Source organism: Penaeus monodon, chromosome 4, assembly GCF_015228065.2.
Source record: "Penaeus monodon isolate SGIC_2016 chromosome 4, NSTDA_Pmon_1, whole genome shotgun sequence".
Lineage (NCBI taxonomy): Eukaryota > Metazoa > Arthropoda > Malacostraca > Decapoda > Penaeidae > Penaeus > Penaeus monodon.
The window spans coordinates 53,163,442-53,184,313 of record NC_051389.1 but is presented as its reverse complement, the minus strand read 5'-3'; the positions used below and the strand labels follow the sequence as shown (position 1 = coordinate 53,184,313).

General features: G+C 40.8%; 2 protein-coding genes across 2 annotated transcripts in view; one reads left to right on the top strand and one right to left on the bottom strand.

The window, feature by feature from the left end:
• Positions 1–20,872, bottom strand: part of LOC119572333 — an 84,351-nt gene that overhangs the window by 59,233 nt on the left and 4,246 nt on the right.
• On the top strand, positions 2,312–4,608 carry LOC119572334. The gene is made up of 6 exons (XM_037919385.1): positions 2,312–2,457; positions 2,823–2,909; positions 3,201–3,342; positions 3,662–3,744; positions 3,998–4,195; positions 4,381–4,608. Exons 2-6 carry the CDS (start codon positions 2,835–2,837, stop codon positions 4,423–4,425), a joined length of 543 nt encoding a protein of 180 aa, XP_037775313.1. The 5' UTR covers positions 2,312–2,457; positions 2,823–2,834; the 3' UTR covers positions 4,426–4,608.

Below are 20,872 nucleotides of genomic sequence, written 5' to 3'. Positions count from 1 at the left end.
GGGGTGGGGGGGGGCGGGTGAGTATGCACTTGCGGGGCGCGCACACACACCCCACCCCACACACACACACACACCACACACCACAAAACACAAACACACACACACACCACACACACACACCCACACACCACACCCCACACATTATGTTTTAAATTTTCAGGAAAACATATGAAATTTTTAGTAAAAATTTATTCGTTTTCACTTTATACCAAAATTACGGGAACCCGGGGCTGTCTTTTTAAATACATTTCGCTAAGATGGCCCCAACACAGAAATTGCCTGGACCCATTCAAATTTGGGATTAAGCGTGTATACCCCTTGAAAAAATTTTAACATCGCATTTTCTAAACAAAAGGGGATCGGGACATGTGCGCCGTTTTAGCTTTGGGGGGGAAAGCGCTTGCTAATATGCCCTTTCCTTTATCTACAGGGTTTGAGTCCGGTGTTGAAGAAAGAATTAAGATGATTATGCCTAAAATTTCCCCACAAAATGCCAAAAGAGAGAACTTCGCCGAACCCTTTTCTTTCCCAATTTTATTTGATCGCCCGAGCATTAACAAGCCCCCCGTTTGTTTCCCTTTTACCTTGACCGTCCATTGGGGTCCCGCTTTTTCCTGTTTTGTTTCTTAGTGGGCGCCTTTTTCAGTTTTTTCCTACAAAATTTGTTTAGGGAAAAGTAAAAATACTATAGAGTGAGTAAGAGAAAACTCGAGCAGTTTCTTGTTTTTAAAGAAATAGTATTTTAACAAGGGCCCTGCAAAAGGTTTTCTAACGTAAATTGAATTGGGGAAGCTTCTTTATTCGTCCCCTTTCGAAATGATAGGGTAAAGTTTAAACCCAGGGAATTTAAAAAGTGGCCCCCCTTGGGTCCCAAAAAACCCATCAGAATAACATGTTTAACCCAATAGGGAAAAAACCCGTAGAAATTTTAAAGTTTTCTCGACAGTAAGTCAAAAATTTTTTAAGTAAATAAATAATTGTACATCCCCATACACTGCAGGATATCGCACGCCGCGCCACGCACACGCCCGAAAACACGCACACAAACACGCAAACCCCACGCACGCGCACAAAGCACAACCCCCACACGCCACGCACGCACCCCGCACAGGGCCCCGCCACACGCACACCACGCCCCAGCACGCCCCGCACACCACACCAAAACACACACACACACACACACGCACACACACTCCAATCCCTTGTTCGTTGTTGTCGCTGGGTGGAGACTTTAAAAACGGAGATGAGGGCCCCCTTTAGGGGAAAGACCGCTGGGCCCCGCCTCGAAATAACTCCCTCGCCTCGACTAAATTTGCATTTGGGCTTTCTTCTCCTTTTCCTTTTTTTTCTCTTCTTCAACCCCTTCTTCTGTCCTCTTTTCCTAATCGTTAACTAATTTTTACACTTTTCGCCACAACAATTTATCGTAATACTATATGCTGTTTGGTGTCCGGCACATTTATTTGTTTTGACCATTAACCATTTTGGAAATCCATAAACACCGCCTTATTGAACCAAAAATCTTTCTTACCTGGGGGTTTCAGCCCCAAGCCCCCCCTTATCGCTATATTTTGAACATGCCGCTAATGACCAAAGATGTTGACGCGGTAGAGAATTTTCAATAAATAGATAAAAGTAACAAAACATAAGATAGGCATTCACTATATCTGCAGTAAATTGATAAGGGGCCGGATGCGTAGATATTTTTATTTCGATTCAAAATGAGTGTAAAAATAGCGTGCCTGTAGGAAGGAAGAAACAACAAATCCTATGACGAACGCTGCAACACGCAAATCACGAATAGTTCAGTGTAAGTATCGGGGTGACCCTTGAACAAACAAAGCAGGAGCTAAATACCGAAGAAATATATGAAATGACGCAAATTTAAATGTGAGCGAAATTGAAGCAGCAAGTATGACGATCTTAGAGATAATTTCTTAAATGGTGCAACTGTGGTGGATGTTTCCCGACAGACGAAGGAATCCGGTGGCCCGTCAAGTGGTGCAACTCTGAAATATACTCTGTCGTTAAATGTGTTTTGTAGTAATAAACGCTATTGAAATACTTTTTACTTCTGGTGCTGCTTAATATCTTCTTGTTATGACACATATTATATATTTCCATACATAGCTATTGAATTTATAAACAGTGTAAACTATAGGAAAAGAAAGTGAACTTGCCATAAGAGGATAATACGATTTTTTTTTTTTTACTTCATATTCACTAGTATCAATACAGTGAGAGCGATTATTAGTCAAGATTGATGACATTGTTTAATGATAATAAAAGTAGGGGTAGTACCGATAGCATTAATAAGGATAAAATAATCAAGATTCGACCAAGAGGGTTGCCATGTATGCTTAGACTCATCCTTTTAAGTAAAGGTATCCTATCCTCGCATTCAGTTGAGAACCTGTTGCGGGACTTACAAGTAGCATCCACACAGAACATCCACAGGTATCCAAGTTCTAATCATTGTTAGTTTTATTATGCAATTCTATTTAATATCCACTTTTTTGTGTGAATATCAGGAAGCACATATGTTGCATTGTTACTTAAGAAAAAAAAATTGTGTTCACGCTCACTCGTTGCTTCTCCGTCGTAAAATAACGCTCATTGTTTTGTTTTTACTCTTCACTTTCTGTTTCATTTTGGAGCCTTCTGTTTGCGAAACAGTATGAAAAGAGTGGTCATGTATAGCCAAAGGCAATATCTAAATTTTTATATTGGTATCGAATGCAGAAAAGTGATTGTCACAATATCAAAATTTTTATATTGTTATCGAATACTGAAAAGTGATCGACGATTTTTCCTTCCCATAGCCTCCATCCAGGATGGTATGGGAACCTTCATCGTGCTGTGGGATCGGCAGGAGGACAGCCGGTTGCATCATAGCCTCCATTACAGCCGTGAGTACTTTGGAGTGTTAATATATACTTGTGTAACGTGGAAATCAATTGTACCAAGAGATAAGACAATATTATAAATAAGATGTTTTTGGGTGATAATCCTCTAATTCTGACACAGAAGTAAAACATTAGAAAGTGCAATATGTATTCTCAATTAAAGATCTAACCAGTATGTATAAACCTTTCCCATTTTATATATTGCTGTTTATATTAGCTGCTTATGATTAAAATTCCTTTCCCCATATCTAGAGCCTGAGAATACATTAATTAATTGTTTCGTTTCCTACACAGATTTACTGTATATTTGACTCGGTTCTCACCCTTTACTATTTGTCCAACGGGCAATTTAATTTGTTCATGGAAGACTATTGCAAGAAGCTGACAGATGCTGAATACCCAACCTCGAATTGTATTGACATAGCGCACAGAACCTGTAAGTAACTTTTTATTGTTGGTTTAGTTTAATATCGTTGTTTATCGTGCTTGTAATAAATTATTTTTAAACAGGCAAAATTAACAGAATATTGACATTAGTAAATGTCAGACTTTATAGTAGTTAAAAGACATATGTGATTAACAAGTATAAAGTAAGTGTAACGGACAATTTTGTATTACAGGTTGAAAATTGCAAATTCCGATTAGCCACAATTTTGTTCAGTATTGGAAAAAAATCAACAAATCGTTGTGTCAGTATGGTTTAATAGACGGCGTTATTTAAAAACTAAATTTATTTTATTTTTTATGATTTACAGTTAATGGAGTAATATCGATCCGACTGGTGATGGAGATTCTTCATATCATCTTTAGCTTCCTCCTCATCCGTGGCATCAGAACGGTAATAATTAACTTCGTTTTCTTCAGAATTTCAGATGAACTTAGATGAACCATATTGTAATTATAAAGTTATTTAACAAAACATACGTGGGCGCGCACACACATATTGTAATTATAGTTATGTACAGAACATACATTGTAATTACAGTTATTTACAAAACCGCGCACACCTTTTAATCTGTCTGCATTTATATATAACTATATTTACAACTATAGAGCAAAAACATATGCAATTACATCCATTTTTCCTCCAGAAAAATCCACGTCTGAGGGTTCCCTACCTGGTGATGATGTTGATTGCTATCGTCTTGTTGACACTGTCTGCTGCATTCATAGTAGTAGTACTCATGCTTTTGAGCGTCAGGATTGGTATGGTACGGGCAATCATCTTCGGAGGAGTTATTTTCATCATGACTTACTTCAACCTCGTGGTTCGAGCCTATTACAAGGAGGTATGTCGTCGTTTTGCCATTCGTTCGGAGACAAAATTCCCTTGATTTCAGTTATCTTTTATGAGATATTCGCCATCTTTATGATTGTATGTGTGATTATCAAGTGGAACGTAATCTTGTTTTCATGCTTACATTGCTAAATATAAACATATAGAAGAATTCATTCATTATATGGTTATTCTCAGATAAATGGACCTGTAATGAATAACTTCAAGACACTGAAAGCTTAAGAGAAAAGAGCTCTGAGCGCAGAATCCTGGACTACGTCGACGAGCATCACCGATAACAGGGTGTGAAACTTGATTGCTGTGGTTGATCTCGTGTTAAATTTGGAGATTCTCACATATTTCTTTTCCTTTTTTATCTTTAATTGAAGACTGTTGTATTTAAATCCAAAGATATACAAATTTTTATTAATGAATATTTTTATCCTTCAGTTCAATTATTAGGAAAATGTATTCATTAACCATCACGTCCCTACTAGTATTAGGCATTTGTTAAGTGAAGGTTTACCAAATGTTGCTGAAACGTTTGCTACTTGTCATCAGAGTTATTTTGTCAATGTTTAACAAATAAAGCCCAAAATACATTTCCTTTTTAGCTTCAGTTACCTTTTAATGGAGCAATGTTAATAACACGTAACAACGATACTCATTCATAACATATGTGTAAAACCATATAAGCAAATATGTAGACATACACAGACTGGAATTTTTTTTTTGCATAACTTTCCAATGTACTTTCAACAACATCAAAGTAAGTAAAACCTGTGATAACTTCCGGAAAAAGCTATCTGGATTAAACTATCTGCCCTCTAAAACGTTGCAACATTACCACCCCTTGTCATCCCGAGAAGGGAAAAAAAGGACAGACACGGTCCTCAGACATGGAAGAATGTCTTATGCAACAGCTCCTATACCGGAGAAGCAGCCAGAGCTCAGTTTCCTCTTCGGTATAATTCAGTGTAGTAGTAAAAAACAAAAAAAAAAAAAAAAAAAAAACATGATAGCTGTGTATAAACCGATATGAATTGCCATGTTTTCCATAATAACCACGGCTAGAAATCACTGGTGTCTACACTGAATTATCTATGAATTTTTTTTTTCATTAATGCCAAAATACAGTTGTATGAGTACGATACTGATCTTGCCTGAAAACTATGGCATTTCTTTCTTTCCAGTAAAATTTTGCTTTCTCTCCCTCTTTGTCTGTCTGAAGAAATAAAGAGGACTCTAAAGGGCATGATTAGAGGGAAAACACCAGAAGATGGCCATTAATGTAAACCTTATAAAGAATACAGGAAATAATGTAAACTAGCAATGTCAACGGCAAAACTCCGGACACTTCGAAAAATGCAACACTTCTTTTAATACACAAAAGGAAATACAAAGGATCGAAAGAATTGCCGATCCATAAGGCTCATATCAGTTATCTACAAACTATTCACAAAAGTCATCACAACAAGCATCTCGACACTCCAAATTCTAGAGACAAGCTTGAATAGTGCATTCTCAAGCCAAAATAAGGGAGATAAATGAATATAAGAACCCCTTTTCTTTATAGCATACGAAAAGACATACAAATAATAGCTGTATTAGAATCTATTCGAAAACAAGGCATAAGCAAAGTCTACTGTAAAATGTAATGTGTTTATCCGAAAATGGAACACCGACCACCAAACTCGGAACAGAAACGGATACCAATTCACCATAACTGTTTACAGCTTGTCTTGAGGAAACGTTAAAGAATTTAGAATGGAGGGGAAAGGGTATCAAAATAGGGGACTTTTCGCAGCTGCTTTTGGCGATCACGATCCCTTATCACCTTACACAATCCCTCGGTGAAAAAACACAAATTGTTAACGTTGCGACTTAGGTTGCTGTAACCTTCACACATACTCGTATATAGGCCTTAAAATCAGCTGCTTCGGCAGAGCATTCTCTGTTCCTGTTCTCGGATATATATAAATATAAATAAATAAATAAATAAACATAAACATAAATATAAATATATATATATATATATATATATAGATAGATAGATATATGAATATATACACATACACACACATATATATACATATATTGTCAAAATGGCCTTATCTCCTTATTAACATGAGGTATTGTTTTACATCAGTGGTTAGGTTGGTGTAAACAGGGCAGTTGGGTAAAGACTCACTGAAGACTGACTGTAGACCGACGCAAACGGGAAAGGCTAGGTCAGGGGTCAAAGGACTTAGTCTATGTGTGGCTGGGTATTCATAGTCTCCGTGTCTCTGTCTCTATCGCTATCTCTTTATATATATATATATATATATATATATATATATATATATATATATATATATATATATATATATATATATATATAACGTGGCACGACTGTCACATACATAGATGCTAAAAGATGAAGTATTAGTAGGTACAGGTAAGATTGTATTTCTGATGCTATTTAGTTTCACTGCTGCAATGCTCAAGCGCGTCCGTCTGAGTCTAAGCCATAGGATGTTTATTATAGGATACTTGTCATTCGATAATCTGCATCCGTTTTTTCTGACTTCATAGTCACTTCTATTGGTGCAAATAATAATTCTGCAACGATCATTTTTACATCATAATGGTAACAAGGCAATATAACAGCATAATGCTATCAGTAGCAACATTAAGGTGTTTCTGAGAGTTGCCACTTACTGCCAGACTCATCCTTTTAAGTCAAAACTATCCTATCTACCAGTCGTGTGTGGAAGGGAAAAGTTAATACCTTGAACACTTCCAGCCATTATTAATTTTGACTGAATGCGAATTAACAATCCTGCTTTTATGTAAATGTCATTAAGTAAATGTCTCACTCTGTCAACCCGAGGAAGGGGTAAGAACACCCGAAAAAAAAAAAAAAAATGCTGTAGGAAGGTGGTCACAAAGGTCACCAAGTTGCTGCGCCGTCGTAGCTCGCGGAACTCAACTGCTTAACGCCTTTTGTTTTGTTTTTACTTTTCACTTTCAATTTCGTTTTAAATCTGCCGTTTGCGAAACATGATGGAGGAGCGTTCATGCCTTTCCGTAACCAGTGGATTGTGTCGCAGTGGTTAAATTCATTTGGTTTTGAATGCTGATAAGTAACAGAAAGTTGATTACTTCTTTAAGTAACCCGACAAGACGCATAATTGCTTCTAGTAGTCTAGATAATTTATTTAATCGATTATTTCCTCACTTCCTTAGTTTTCAGCATGGTTTGGGCACCTTGAACATGCTGTGGAATCGGCAGGAGGTCAGCCGGCTTCATCATAGCCTCCATTACAGCCGTAACTTTTTGATATTTAGCATGGTGTACGGCTTTTTACAGATAACATTAATAACAACTGTTTTAAGAAGGGACGTTGTCTTGAAAATCTTGATTTTCTTTTTGATTTGGTGAGTTTAGTTGGTGAAATTGCGGAACGTCAAATAAATGGTTAGAAAACACACACACACACACACACACACACACACATAAAAAAAAAGAAGAAGAAAAAAAAAAAACAGGTCTCTTCAGATATTTCCTTGTTCAGTTAAGTCATTATACTGGCGATGAAATAAATGGTTTGTTACGTATGGCAAAAAAATCTTTCGCCTACATATATAGCCTAAAAATAATGGAAAGAACTACAGGAGAAATACTGGCAGAATTTGCATAAAATGTAAGTCTTAAAGAAATAAAGAGTATAACCTCATCGGTCACCCACACCCACAGGGAGGCAAACGTATTCAAGAATGGGCGAGGCAGCTTCTTTGGTTTCACTACCACAAAGTACTTACTGTGATGCAGAAAAGTGTAGGGTTTTATTGATAAAGCCAACGGAGAAGTGATTATGTATGAGGTAACACGGTTAGGTGTCACGGGAAAATTGCTGAAGTGGACTGGTGAATATTTGTCTGAAAGAACAGCTTGTGTGTAGTTTCAAGACTGTTTGTCAGAGGAAAGGAATCTTCAGATGGAAACCCGACGGAGGTGTTTGAAGTCCAACGCCATATAACGTGATAATAATAGAATAGCCTCAGAGAGATTCCTCAGGGGATCCAGCCAATTATATACGCAAATTGACTACACAGCGTCGTTTATAGACGGTGTTGAACAAACTTTGGTAACTTTCTCAAACGTTAGACTGGTTATCAAGCAAGAAAAGACGGCGTTCCAGAGCAAACCAAAGGGGTAACGTGAGACTCAAGTTAATGACAAATAGGTGGAGAAGGCATTTGCTTGTAATATCTGGTGTGTATATTGGTTTTTTACTGCCTCAAATAAAGGTGCTGAGGTGATCATATATTGAACCAGTGTAAGGCGCAATTCTACGACCACTCAGAGCACTTCCTTGTCGCGGATAGAGCTGGGGTACTCTTACTAAGACCAGTCTACTTCAGTATAATAAGAGCTCTGTGGATTATGCAGCACCAGCACTTTCCATACCCTGTCAAGGTGGTCCTGAAACATGAAACCATACAGAATGAAGCTATGCAAATAATCCTCGGGTGTCAAAGGAATACCAGAACAAATAAAATGAGAGCAGAAGCAGGATTGCAAAGCATTATGCAGATAGCGAGCAAGATCAATGCAATCGCGGCCATCAGGCTAATGGGAAGGGTCAGTGGAAAGAAATTAGTGAGATGGCCAGCGGTCTTAATAACAAGATCACTTTATAGGCAAGGCAAGCGAGATATATGAAAGAAATAGCATCCGTATTATGGATTGAAGGATTATTGTCATTCTCATCAGACATGTCCTAAAGTACCGCCATGAGAGATCAGGATATTGTTTACATGGATGTGGACCTTCTTTCTATGAATAATCCATGTATGAGTCAGGTATATATATATATATATATATATATATATATATATATCTATATATATTATATATATATATATATATATATATATATATATATATATAATATGCATATATATATAGATCAGTCAATATTTACGTGATGTCAGGCCAGTATTCGCTCTCAAACTTCTCTATACATTAGTGATGCCTCTCCAACGTGAAACGCACTTCCTTCTATATATCCGTCAACGCCAGGGACAAGGCATAATTCAGTACATATATCAATACAGGGCTAACACGCCTATGGAGTTATCCTTATCGTAACCTATGAAGAAACCATTAGCCCAAGTGTAACCAAATTTAGCTCGAAAGTTAAAATGGTATAGTTCGTGCTGTAACTGGCTGGTTTTCTTTGATTGATTTTTACTTTAGTTGTATGTGTATCTCGTAGATGGCAGTGCTGGTGCGAGAAGCATCTTTTCATATGGGATCCTCAACTGTACAATGTACTTCCTTAAGAATCAAAATTCAAAATAACGCGTACTGAGGTAAGTGAGGAAAGGGTAAAACAAAATATCTGCAGTGACGAAAAGTGTGTATCAATTTCTAGTACATATGATGTCGCTTACTTATCACAGATTATGGTTGTTTGAAATACTGCATACTTGGAAACTGACGGGATTTTTCAAGGGCTTGCTTATTTTGTGTATTCATATGTATATATATTTATGTATATACATACATATAACTATATGTTCATTAAGTATATAGATACCTACATGTGTGTGTGTGTGTGTGTGTGTGTGTGTTGTGTGTGTGTGTGTGTGTGTGTGTGTGTGTGTGTGTGTGTGTGTGTGTGTGCGTGCGTGTGCGGGCGTGTGTGTGCGTGTATATATATGTATACATATATATAAATATGAGTATATATACATTTATATAAATATATAAATACATAAATATATAAATATATATATAAATAAATATATTATATATATATATATATATATATATATATATATATATATATATATATATGTGTGTGTGTGTGTGTGTGTGTGTGTGTGGTGTGTGTATGTGTATGTGTGTGTGTGTGTGTGTGTGTGTGTGTGTGTGTGTGTGTGTGTGTGTGTGCATATATATGTATACATATGTGTATGTATATCTATATATGCATATATATCTATATATTCATATATATATATATATATATATATATATATATAATATATATATATATATATATATATATATATTATATAGTATATTATATAATTATAAGCTTTGTTATCACCATCGGCCTGGTGTAGCTGCTAGCATCAGCAACACGCGTATTATCATCCTTCCAGGGCACTCAGATCACACTCGAGTTAATAATTTCTTCATAGGTTGCGATAAGGATAACACTATAGGCGTATTCCCCCTGCCTACATGAGTGCGTGACCAACAATGGTTGGGCAGAACGGAAAGACTTGGAGAAGCCTGCATTATGATCTTACTTCAAGATGCGAAACAACCTCTCAAGCCAGGACGACCTCGTTCTGTACACCAGTGATGAGAGGTTCCCACGTTTTGGTCATCCCAGCCTCCCTCAGCGCACCATACTCAACAACCTCCACACTGGCCATCAAGGCAGAGATTCAATGCTCCGCAGGCCAGGCAGTCCATATACTGGCCCGGAATTGACGCAGAAGTTGAACAAAAGCGTCGCCAGTGCCAAATTTGCGAGGTGCATGCTCCTCCTTCACAGAAGGACTCATACCCACGCCTCCACCTCAGTATCCATACCAGCAAGTGGTGGCGGATCTATTCCATCTAGACAGCAATCGTACATTGCCTACGCAGACAGGCTGACAGGCTGTTGGAGTGGAACACATTTCAGGAGAGGCCACCAGCTCCCGCCTCATCATGCTTCCGTCATGGTTCAGAGACTAGGCATTCCCAAGGAGCTGTCCATGCAACGGAGGCACTAACCTCACCAGTCCAGAAGCTTCTTCAGCGCCTGGTACGTCAAGCTAAGGATCTCGTCAGCACACTAACGCCCAGTCTAACGGCGCGCGGAGGCGGCAGTCAAGTCGAGAAGAGGCTGCTAAGAGGCAACATCTCCCTGGAGAATGACGGCATCACCAGGGCATTTATGCAATACCTAAACACGCCCTTGAAGGTCGGACACGTCCCCATTGCCGCTGCCGATAGGCAGGCAATTACGTACGAAGATGAACCACCGCCACTGCTAGACGAAGTTATAAAAGCCATAAAAGAAGTAAAGAATAACAAGAGCCCCGGAATAGATGAAATAACAGCAGAACTAATTAAGAATGCTGGCGAAAGTGTTGAATACTTCTTCTACAAACTCTGTACAAAAATATGGAATGAAAGAAAATGGCCAGAAGACTGGGTAAAATCAGTCTTTACTCCCATACCTAAAAAAGGTGATGCACTCCAATGCAACAATAACAGGACAATTGCATTAATAAGTCACAGCAGCAAATTTTGTTGAAAATTACTGCTGAAAGAATGAAGTTGAAGTTAAGAGAGGAAATTGCAGACGAACAAGCAGGTTTTCGCCCTGGAAAAGGTACCAGAAACCAGATTCTAATTTAAAATTGATCATAGAGAAAAACGAGAACATCAAAAGACCTATACCTGTGTTTCATCGATTATGTGAAAGCTTTTGATACTGTTGATCACGATATCCTCTGGTATAACATGAACGATATGAAGTTTCCAAAACACATCATCCACTAATAAAAGCCATGTATGACCAACACAAGCAGCTGTAAGAACCACTTATGGGTTAACAGAATGGTTCGAAGTCAAACAAGAGTGCGATAGGGTTGCATTCTGTCTCCGCACCTCTTTAATATATATTCTGAAACATTATGAGAGGTGCTCTAGAGAATTTTGAAGAACTGTGGATGTTGGAGGATACAAAATATCAAATCTGAGGTACGCCGATGATATAGTTTTGATTGCCAGCAGTATCACTGAACTACACAACTACTAGATAAAGTTAGAGAAGCCTAGCGAAAAGGCTGGCTTGTTTCTTAATGCCAAGAAAACTAAGATCATGAAGATTCAAAGATAACCGGCAATGAACAATGATGAACATGTTACAATCAATGGAATGATTGTGGAAAATGTGAAGAGTTCACTTATCTTGGAGCTGTGTTTAACTAATACATATGATGATTCACCGGAGATAAAAAGAGAATTACCATTGCCAAAAACGCCACAATTGCTCTCAATAACATCTGAAGACCGAAGCATTACCTTACGGACAAAGCTGAGGTTATTGACTCATTAGTTTTCCCAATTGCATCATATGGTTCTGAGTGTTGGGTGCTGAAGTAGATAGACAAGAAAAAGATCAATAGTTTTGAAATGTGGTGTTACAGACGAGTACTGCGTATTAGCTGGACAGAGAAGAAGACGAATGATGAAGTGCTGAGAAAAATAAATTGTAAAGACCGGCTGTTGGACATCTTGAACAGGAGGAAATTAAAGTTTATTGGTCATGAAATGAGAAGTAAAAGTATTGAGAAAAACTTGCTGACAGGGATGGTGATAGGAAACAGAGGAAGAGGTAAACCGAAGACAAGACTGAGCGACAATATCAAAGATATTTGTGGGCTGTCGATGGTACAAGTAGGAAGAAAAGCGTAAGATCGAGTTTAGTGGCGAAGGATGGTGGAGAGGTCCACGGCTGCTCAAACATGAGCATACCGTTATTGATGATACCAGTGGAAAAGTCACAGTACTTAATCAGTGAGCAATGGGGATTGATGCTACGTGAAAGGGAACGTGCCATGAACCACTCTGCAGCAAAATCATCGCTTCATCACACAGTGCACATCGAGCAGCAGACCTGGAAAGACATTCCTCTTACTTGGCTGATTCAGAGAAAAGGGAGGAACGTACCGGCAAAGGCACTTGACGGGGCGCAATGGGTGGCACCAAGCCAGATAATGCCAAGAGAGCTACTATGACCTTTTGGTTTCAAGGCTTTTGCATGGGCGAATTAAAGAGATGTACCACACCAGGCCCACTGCAATTTCGGCCTTGGCTTTTACGCGTTATCAGATGGTCCCGCGTCCACCCTTGTTTGCTGCCGTGATGCTATTTGCTTGCATTTAGCTTCGTGCCCTCTGGCCTATTCTTTCCTATACAAATTTTCGGCATTAGGATAACTCTGTGTGCACTTTCTGGTGAACTGGACCCCATCTTCGGGCGCGTGCTCGGACGTGGGCAGATCTTTATATCCCGCCGGGGAGGGTGTGTCTGGGGGGCCTTAGAGTACCTGCCTTATGGTGTGCATAGAGTTGCCATTCTATTTGATAGGGACTGGTCTGGCAGACCATCTGATGACTGCCACTCTCGCTGTTTCGCTTAGGAATGATAGGCAGGTAGGAGCCCCTCACTTTGTCAGGCCCTCAGCCTGTCTAAATAGCTGCTGCTAGACAGAACACCAAATCCCTGTCCCGCCTGGAAAGTTAGCTTCTCTCCCTCACTAGTGAAATAGCCTTTGGGTGGCTGTTTCAGAGGGATGAAGGAACTTACTTGAACAGGTACAGGACCCCTCTTCTCTTACTAAGGTGAAACAGCCTTTGGGTGGCTGTTTCAGAGAGAAGAGGGATTCACTTTGAAAGGTACAGGTCCTTTCCTCCCACACTGAGGTGACACAACCTTTGGGTGGTTGTTTCAGAGGGATGAGAGGAACTACCTGGAAAAGGTGTAAGAGCTCCCTCCCTCACTGAGGTGAAGCAGCCTTTGGGTGGCTGTTTTCAGAGAAAAGGGATTCATTTTTGAAAAGGTATAGGACCTCCACTCCCTCACTGAGGTGAAACAAGCTTTTGGGTGGTTGTCTCAGAGGGATGAAAGGAACCGCCTGGAAAAAGTGCAAGAGCTTCTTTTCCTCACTGGGTTGAAGCAACCTTTGGGTGGCTGCTTCAGAGGGATGAGCAAAAGGGTTCCAAACAATGATGTCCTGTGGGTGGAAGATCCCCTCTGGTCTCTCCCCAGGGGTTCACACCTACCCATGTGTTTGCCATGCGTGGCACCATTGTGCGCTGTGAAGACGGGAGTCCTGGAGGTTGAGCTATGCCGTGAATGAATACACCCTGTGGCTAGCAACACGCCTCTTTGGTCCTCTATTCCAGCAGACAGGCGGCCTGATCCAGGCCCGGTCTAGTCAGTCGGCTGGTCCTCCTTCAGGAGGCTAGGGTCAAGCAGTCATGCTGCCGTTGGTACTCACACTGGTCCATGAGTGCCGTTGCAATGGCTAATTGGCTGCATATATCCAGTCATCACCCCTGTAGCTGTTAGACACTGGCTCTAACACTCAGCTTCCCCTTGTTGGACTCCGTGTGGGTGGGGTGTACATAGATGAAGCACTGTCCAAATACATGGAAAATAAAACAAACAAACAAAAAACAGACAGATTCCAAAGTTGATGACCCGTGCTAGGCCCAGACCACGGCAGCCACTCTGAAGCCATACATGCCTCCAGGTGGCAAAAGAAAACCCCAAGCACAGGATGACTGTAACGCCTGCTGATGGACAAGACAGAAAAACCATAAAAAAATATGTCTGTTCATCAGATTGTCCAACAGATGGACTCTCGTGCTGGCCCCTCCAGGCCAGCACCCAACCCAGGAAGGTCTCTGAGTACCCCTCAGACGACCCCCCTGACCGAGTTGGGAGCACAGGCTGAACCAGCCAAATCAGCTGGTGCCCCCACGAGCAAGCCCCAAAGCCGAAAGGGCGGGCCGAAGCGTCCGAGGCCGGAGACGACTCTGAGGGAGAGTCTGGACCCCCAAGGCGTTTCCCAAATTTAAAGTACCTGTCAAACCTGAAGGCTTCGACAATGCCTACCAAATGGTCAGGGCATTGGAGAGCCAACACAAAATCTGGATTGTCAATCCGGGCTGCAAGAGATCTGGGCATGATCATTATGCCCAAAGATCAAGCTACCCTTAGTTTCCTGCGAAGGAGCTAAAAGATGAGAGGAAAGTGAGCCTCTCACCACTGAATCCCGAGGAAAAGAGAGTCAAGATGGTGCTACTTGGCTTCTCAGTCTCGTACAATGTAGAAGTGATTACATAACACTCACAGGTCGTGCAGGCTTCCCGAATGTCGAAAGGGAAGACTCCAACCAGGCAAGTCCTGGTGACCTTGAAAGGTGCCCCAACCTCTACCCTTGATCTGGGTAACTGGGGCACCTACAACTTCAGAATGTATGTGCCTGATCCACTTCAGTGTTTCAAGTGCCAAAAATATGGACACCACCAGGCTAGCTGCACAGCAAGCCTAAATGTGTAGCAAGGCACACAACACCGAGGTGTGCCTCAGGGCATACAAAGAGGAAAGAGGTACACAACAGCCAAATGTCCCAACTGTGCCAAGAGGCATCACGCCTGGAGCCTGGCTTGCTCTGTCAAAAGAGGCCCCTCAGGCGACAAGAGGTTGCCAAGAAGCGACTAGATTTTGTCCCCCCCCCCCAGGCACTTATGTCTGGGGAAAGAACAAAAGTGAAAAGGCCTCCCAACCTCCTAAGAGGAAGGAAGCTGCCCCCCAGCTGAAAACCGGAGATCTCTGACAAACAGGAGTTTTCCTAAAATAAAAAAGGTGCAGAAGAACCACAGTGAATAAAAGTTCAAACAGCGCCGCAAAATCCTCCCCAAGAGACGATGACCTCCTCGATGAAGAGGACATGACTTTCCTGTTGACTGCTGTAGTCACAGCAGTACAACAGCTTTGGGAAGGACGAGTGAAGAGGCCGAGAAGGCAATCACGGTCGCCATGACGGCAATGACCAAGACTGTGCAGTCCTAAAGGGAAGGAACATTAAGAGCCAAACCAGCCCCATCCTCACCCTCATCCCAGGAGCGAGACTCTCCTCCCCAGTCCTACCCAGGCCATACCCTCACAGGCAGAGCCAAACCAGGCTGAATCTGTGCCAGAACCAGAGGCAGAACAAGCTGACCTTGCCCAGGCAAGGCCAGCAAAGAAAAACGCACAGAAACAGCCTGAACAAAGAAAAGCCAAGGCACACAAAGTCAGAGCTACCAAAGGCTCTCCACCCCCCAGTATACCCAGGGATAGCCTGACAGCGAGAAGACCCCTCAAGCAATGAGTACTTTGCAATGGAGTTGTCAGACTCCGAAACCAGTCAATCCGAATACGATGATGTCTCTGATGTAACTATCATCTAGTAACATCATGGCACACAATCTAAGTATTCTGCAGTGGAACTCAATGGCTTCTCTGCAAGGAATGCCATCCTCCAAGCAATAGTGCGATCAGAGAGCATTGACATTGTCATGCTCCAGGAGACATTAACAGTGGTAAATTAATTGGTAAATTAACAGTTAGTAGGTCCGCCCCAGAGTTGGAAAAAGGCTACCATAGTTCCCATCCCTAAACCAAAGAGCCAGGGAAGTACCGCCCCATCTCTCTCCTCAGCTGTCTGGCCAAGACGGTCGAGAGGATGGTACTGAACCAGCTCCAATGGAAATTGGGACCCCCACATGAACACCTCCATGGGTTCACCAAGGGCATGAGCACAGCACACAGCATAGCCACGCCCTTGAGCACAATAACATGGGCACATCTGTAGTAGTATTCCTTGACCTGGAGAAGGCTTTTGAACTGGCAAGTCCTCTTGCCATTCAGGAGAGCCAGATCCAGAAGGGAATCAGAGGTAAGCTCTTGGCTTGGATAAATGACTACTCTAGGAATAGAACAGCCAGAGTCAAATTCCAAGGTCACCTATCACGGCACATGCCACTAGAGAATGGAACGCCACAGGGTGGGGTTCTCAGTCCAGCCCTTTTTAACACATTAATGTCTTGTATCCTCAACATAAACCTCCCAGTGGGGTGCAAGATCATCTCTTATGCAGACGATCTTGCTATCATCTCCACTGGACCATACTGCCTAAACAAAGCCCAGCGTCGTCTGGACCTCGTGTCTGAGGAGTGTTGTAGGACAGGACTAAAGATCTCTGCAGCCAAATCCAAAGCCATGGCTCTGAAACAAAAAGTTCAAGGCACAAGTCTGAAAATCCAGGGAATGGACTTGGAGTGGGTTCAAGACTACCTCTACCTTGGGTAAGGATAGACCGGACCCTCTTCTTCCAGGAGGTCCAGTACCTGGTTGACCGAAGTAAATCAAGAGAGCAATGAGTGGGAGATGCATAGGAGCCAGATCCAGAGTACTAAGATCATTCTATGTTCATGCTGTCTAGCCCATTGTGGACTATGCCTCCCATGCTCTGATTGACATTAAGAAAACATAAAGACCAACTGGAGACAGTCCAAAATGAAGCTGCCAGGGTCATTCTGGGTGCCCCAAAGTGGGCGAAGGTCCTCAACCTCCTCCTGGAGGCAGACACAGGAACAGACTGCGCCACGACAGTAATTGTTGAGGCTGGACAGCAGCGGCAGGGCCACGATCAGAAACAGACGTCACCTTCGCCTCCGAGGTAGTGAGCCCCAGACAAGTGCTCCACAAGAGCTCCAAAGCACTGTGTCAAGCCACCCCTCAACCCCCAGATCCCGGCGTACCAGGCGATCTCCAAGACACCAGAATGACTATTATATGAATTCCCCTATCTAGTGTATTATTGCGGATACGCAAAAGTTCCATTTAATTTGTGTTCATTTCACAATTATTTTGATTATGTTTGTTTTATTACACTTAGGATGCACGTGTAATTGGGGGAGGAGTGTGAGAGTCGTTAGTAATGCGTATGGGTACAACATTTTTTCCAGGCAACGTGGCAGCCCTAGAGCTGGTCAACGGCAGTTGCCCGCTGACGTCCATAAATGTCCTGTATTCTTCTTAGACCAGAATAAATCTAAGGAAACAGATCTCGCCTATATCTTCACCTCGATCCCTAACAGTTGATAACGAAGAACTTGCATATACTGTAATTTCAGTAAAATAGTGGTTGATAATTTAATGTAATTCAAAAATAAAATCAGACGTTAACTTAAGCACGATACTCTGGAGCCTTTGGCAACAGCGTAGGAACATTGACACGTTACTGTCGCGACTGTCTGGGAAAGTGTCGCGAATGAAATTTGTAAGTTTCAAATGTCATATGTCAGCGGAAATAAGGCCTAAATAATTACGTTACATTTAATTCAAGAAATCGAGAATCGACGAAATGGCCGACCGTAACTGACAACAACAAATGCATGATATGCCAGAGAAAACAGGCCATAGCATTATGATGCCATGCATGAGGAGGAAGATATAAATAAACTGAAGAATCTCCATTTTGAACGATGTTTCTTCAACGACTAAAATGTAACAAGCAATGAAGTTAAAACAGATTTAACATTGCTGTTTCTCACAATCAAATTTTGGTGAACTGAAAACTTGCAATTGAGTGGAGTGGAGGCTGTCCTCCTGCCGATTCCACAGCATGTTGAAGGTGCCCAAACCTTGCTGAAGACTACATTTTGTCACGTTAGTGCGTTACTCGGCAAAAATCGAGTGGGCGGTCGGCCTGAGAAAACGTTTCCCGAGGCGCTGCGTGGCGAACAGGGCGAGGAGCAGGAGGGAGCTCGCTTCGTCTCGCGGCCGCTTGTAAACGACCAAAATGGCCGCCAATTCAGAGCCTCGAAAGCAAATGTTTGAACTGCAACATCTAAATTTCTCTTTTCTCTTTTCTTTGTTTGTCATTAATGTGTGTGTGATACGGAAGTTTTGTATGTTGATTTCAAGCCCTTTTAATAGTCGCGACAAGTCTCAATGGCAAGGGCAGTTTGTTTACGATAATCAGCTGACATAAATACCGTCGCATGAACACTTCTAAATCTTGTTTCGTAGCAGGTTCAAAACAAAACTACAAGAAAAAGAAGAAGAAGAAAAGGACGTAACGATGGAGCAGCAGCTCGTGACCTACCTGACGATATCCCTACAGATCTTTTTTTCGGGTTAGAGAGAGAGAGAGAGAGATTACAATAGAAAATAGCAGTATATACAAGTTCTTCGTTATCAACTGTTAGGGATCGAGGTGAAGATATAGACGAGATCTGTTTCCTTAGATTTATTCTGGTCCAAGAAGAAAATCGTAACGGTCACACAAAGCACGACAATTAATTAATTAACACAAAGAATAACAACGATTAAAATGCGGAGACTTGGATACGTTTAGAAGTGTTCAGTTACCTTCCAATGCTTTTCTCTTAGCAGGGAGGAAAGGGGTTCTATTGCGTAAATATAATTATCATTATTGAAGTAGTGTTATCGCCGCATTGCAGTAATAATAGGGAAAGAGAGTAATTAAAATTATACTCTTACAGCAAGTTAGCTTTCGTTTCCTAAGTAATATAACTGGTATTGTGACATAATTGGTAATGCGGCAGGAGATATTAAAAAACATTAAAAGTAAATATAATTTTACGTTATCGCAGAGCATGCGTTGAACTTTTGAATATATACACAATTTTTTAAGGAGCTGCGACACCATTTAAAAGAAAATTTCTCTGAAAACCTCTTACGCATACCATTATATTCACTCTTATTTAGCATGCTTCTTCAATATTCTATTTCACTTGCACTCATGTGCTTTAGTCTCTCACCCTTAAGTTATTCCCTCCTCTACCCTGGATACAGGGAGTGCAAAAGTAGACAAGTCTTCCCCAAATTCAGTCAACCTCCCTTCACCCCCTCCACCTTTGACTAACAACTTTTCTTATGTCCTATAAAAGATTACTAAACTATTGTCGCATAGGTGTTCGATGGTCAAGATTAGGACAGGACTTTAAGAATAGTTTTGAGTTGTATTGCTCTCGCGAAGGATACTGAAAATCCCGAAATTGCAATTCTAGGTCGTGACCCCCTCGATTTGGAGGCTGTAGCGTTCATTTTATTTCGGCGGGCTGTTTCCACTGTTTTACCCGTAAAGATAAACTGAGATAACTGGTTGTGTAGATAAGATAGAACATCTTAACTCATCCAACAGATATCTGTAGCCAGTGAAGGAAACGACATCTTGGCATGTGGAGGCTGGTTTTCATAGGTTTACTGATTTACCTATTTGTTGATATTCATGGAGGGGTAAGTATTTTGTCCACATGTATTTCATACAGGGAGTGTGCTTGAATATGTAAAAGAGGGTTGGTTTTCATTTATGGTTTAGAACCAGTCTATACCGTGAGTTGTTTTCATACACAAGAAGGCCCGTCTAACAGTGTATTTTTTAATTTTATCATCATTATTATTATAAAACTATTATTTTACGTGATATATGAATTTTGAGAGGATTCCATTTTGCAGTATGGCGGCTCATGCAAGCGGGGAGGTCATGGGACTTGTTCAAGTCACACATCTCTACATTTGTGCCAAGTTTCAGATTTTATCTAATTATTTCACCTTAAAACCCTAAAGCTCTTGGGTTAAAAGTAATGTAATTTAAATCTTACTCATAAAAAGTGAATAGTTGTAAAGCCGATCTGAGATTTACTCGAACAGCATTTTGAACAAGATATAGACATGGTATCCAGAGTGGGCTTTTTATTTAAACAGAAAATCATTTTACGAGTTGTGCTCTGGAAAGATATACAGTGGAAAGATATGCAGTGGATTGGCGAAAAAGATCTACTGATGATGTTGCAATTGATTGATATTTCTCCATAACCTTACTTTTCACTTAACATTTTTTCATGGGGTTAACTTTGCTTGTGTATTTAAAGTTGCTTTTGATTTATAAATATGTAATAATAAAATTCAGACTATATAGGGGTCCCGGAAAGGTTAACCTTAGATGCTTCAACATTTTGTCTCATTTGACATAGGTATACCATGTTCCCTTGATTTTTATTCGTTTGTTAATATAACAGTTTAGTATCAATTTTTATTTAA

Excerpts from the sequence above, each read along its gene's own strand:
- LOC119572334 (XM_037919385.1), top strand. The coding sequence starts at position 2,835 with ATGGTATGGGAACCTTCATCGTGCTGTGGGATCGGCAGGAGGACAGCC. Across the intron at positions 3,343-3,661 it reads TGACATAGCGCACAGAACCT|TTAATGGAGTAATATCGATC; the intron begins GTAAGTAACTTT and ends TATGATTTACAG. Across the intron at positions 3,745-3,997 it reads TCATCCGTGGCATCAGAACG|AAAAATCCACGTCTGAGGGT; the intron begins GTAATAATTAAC and ends TTTTTCCTCCAG.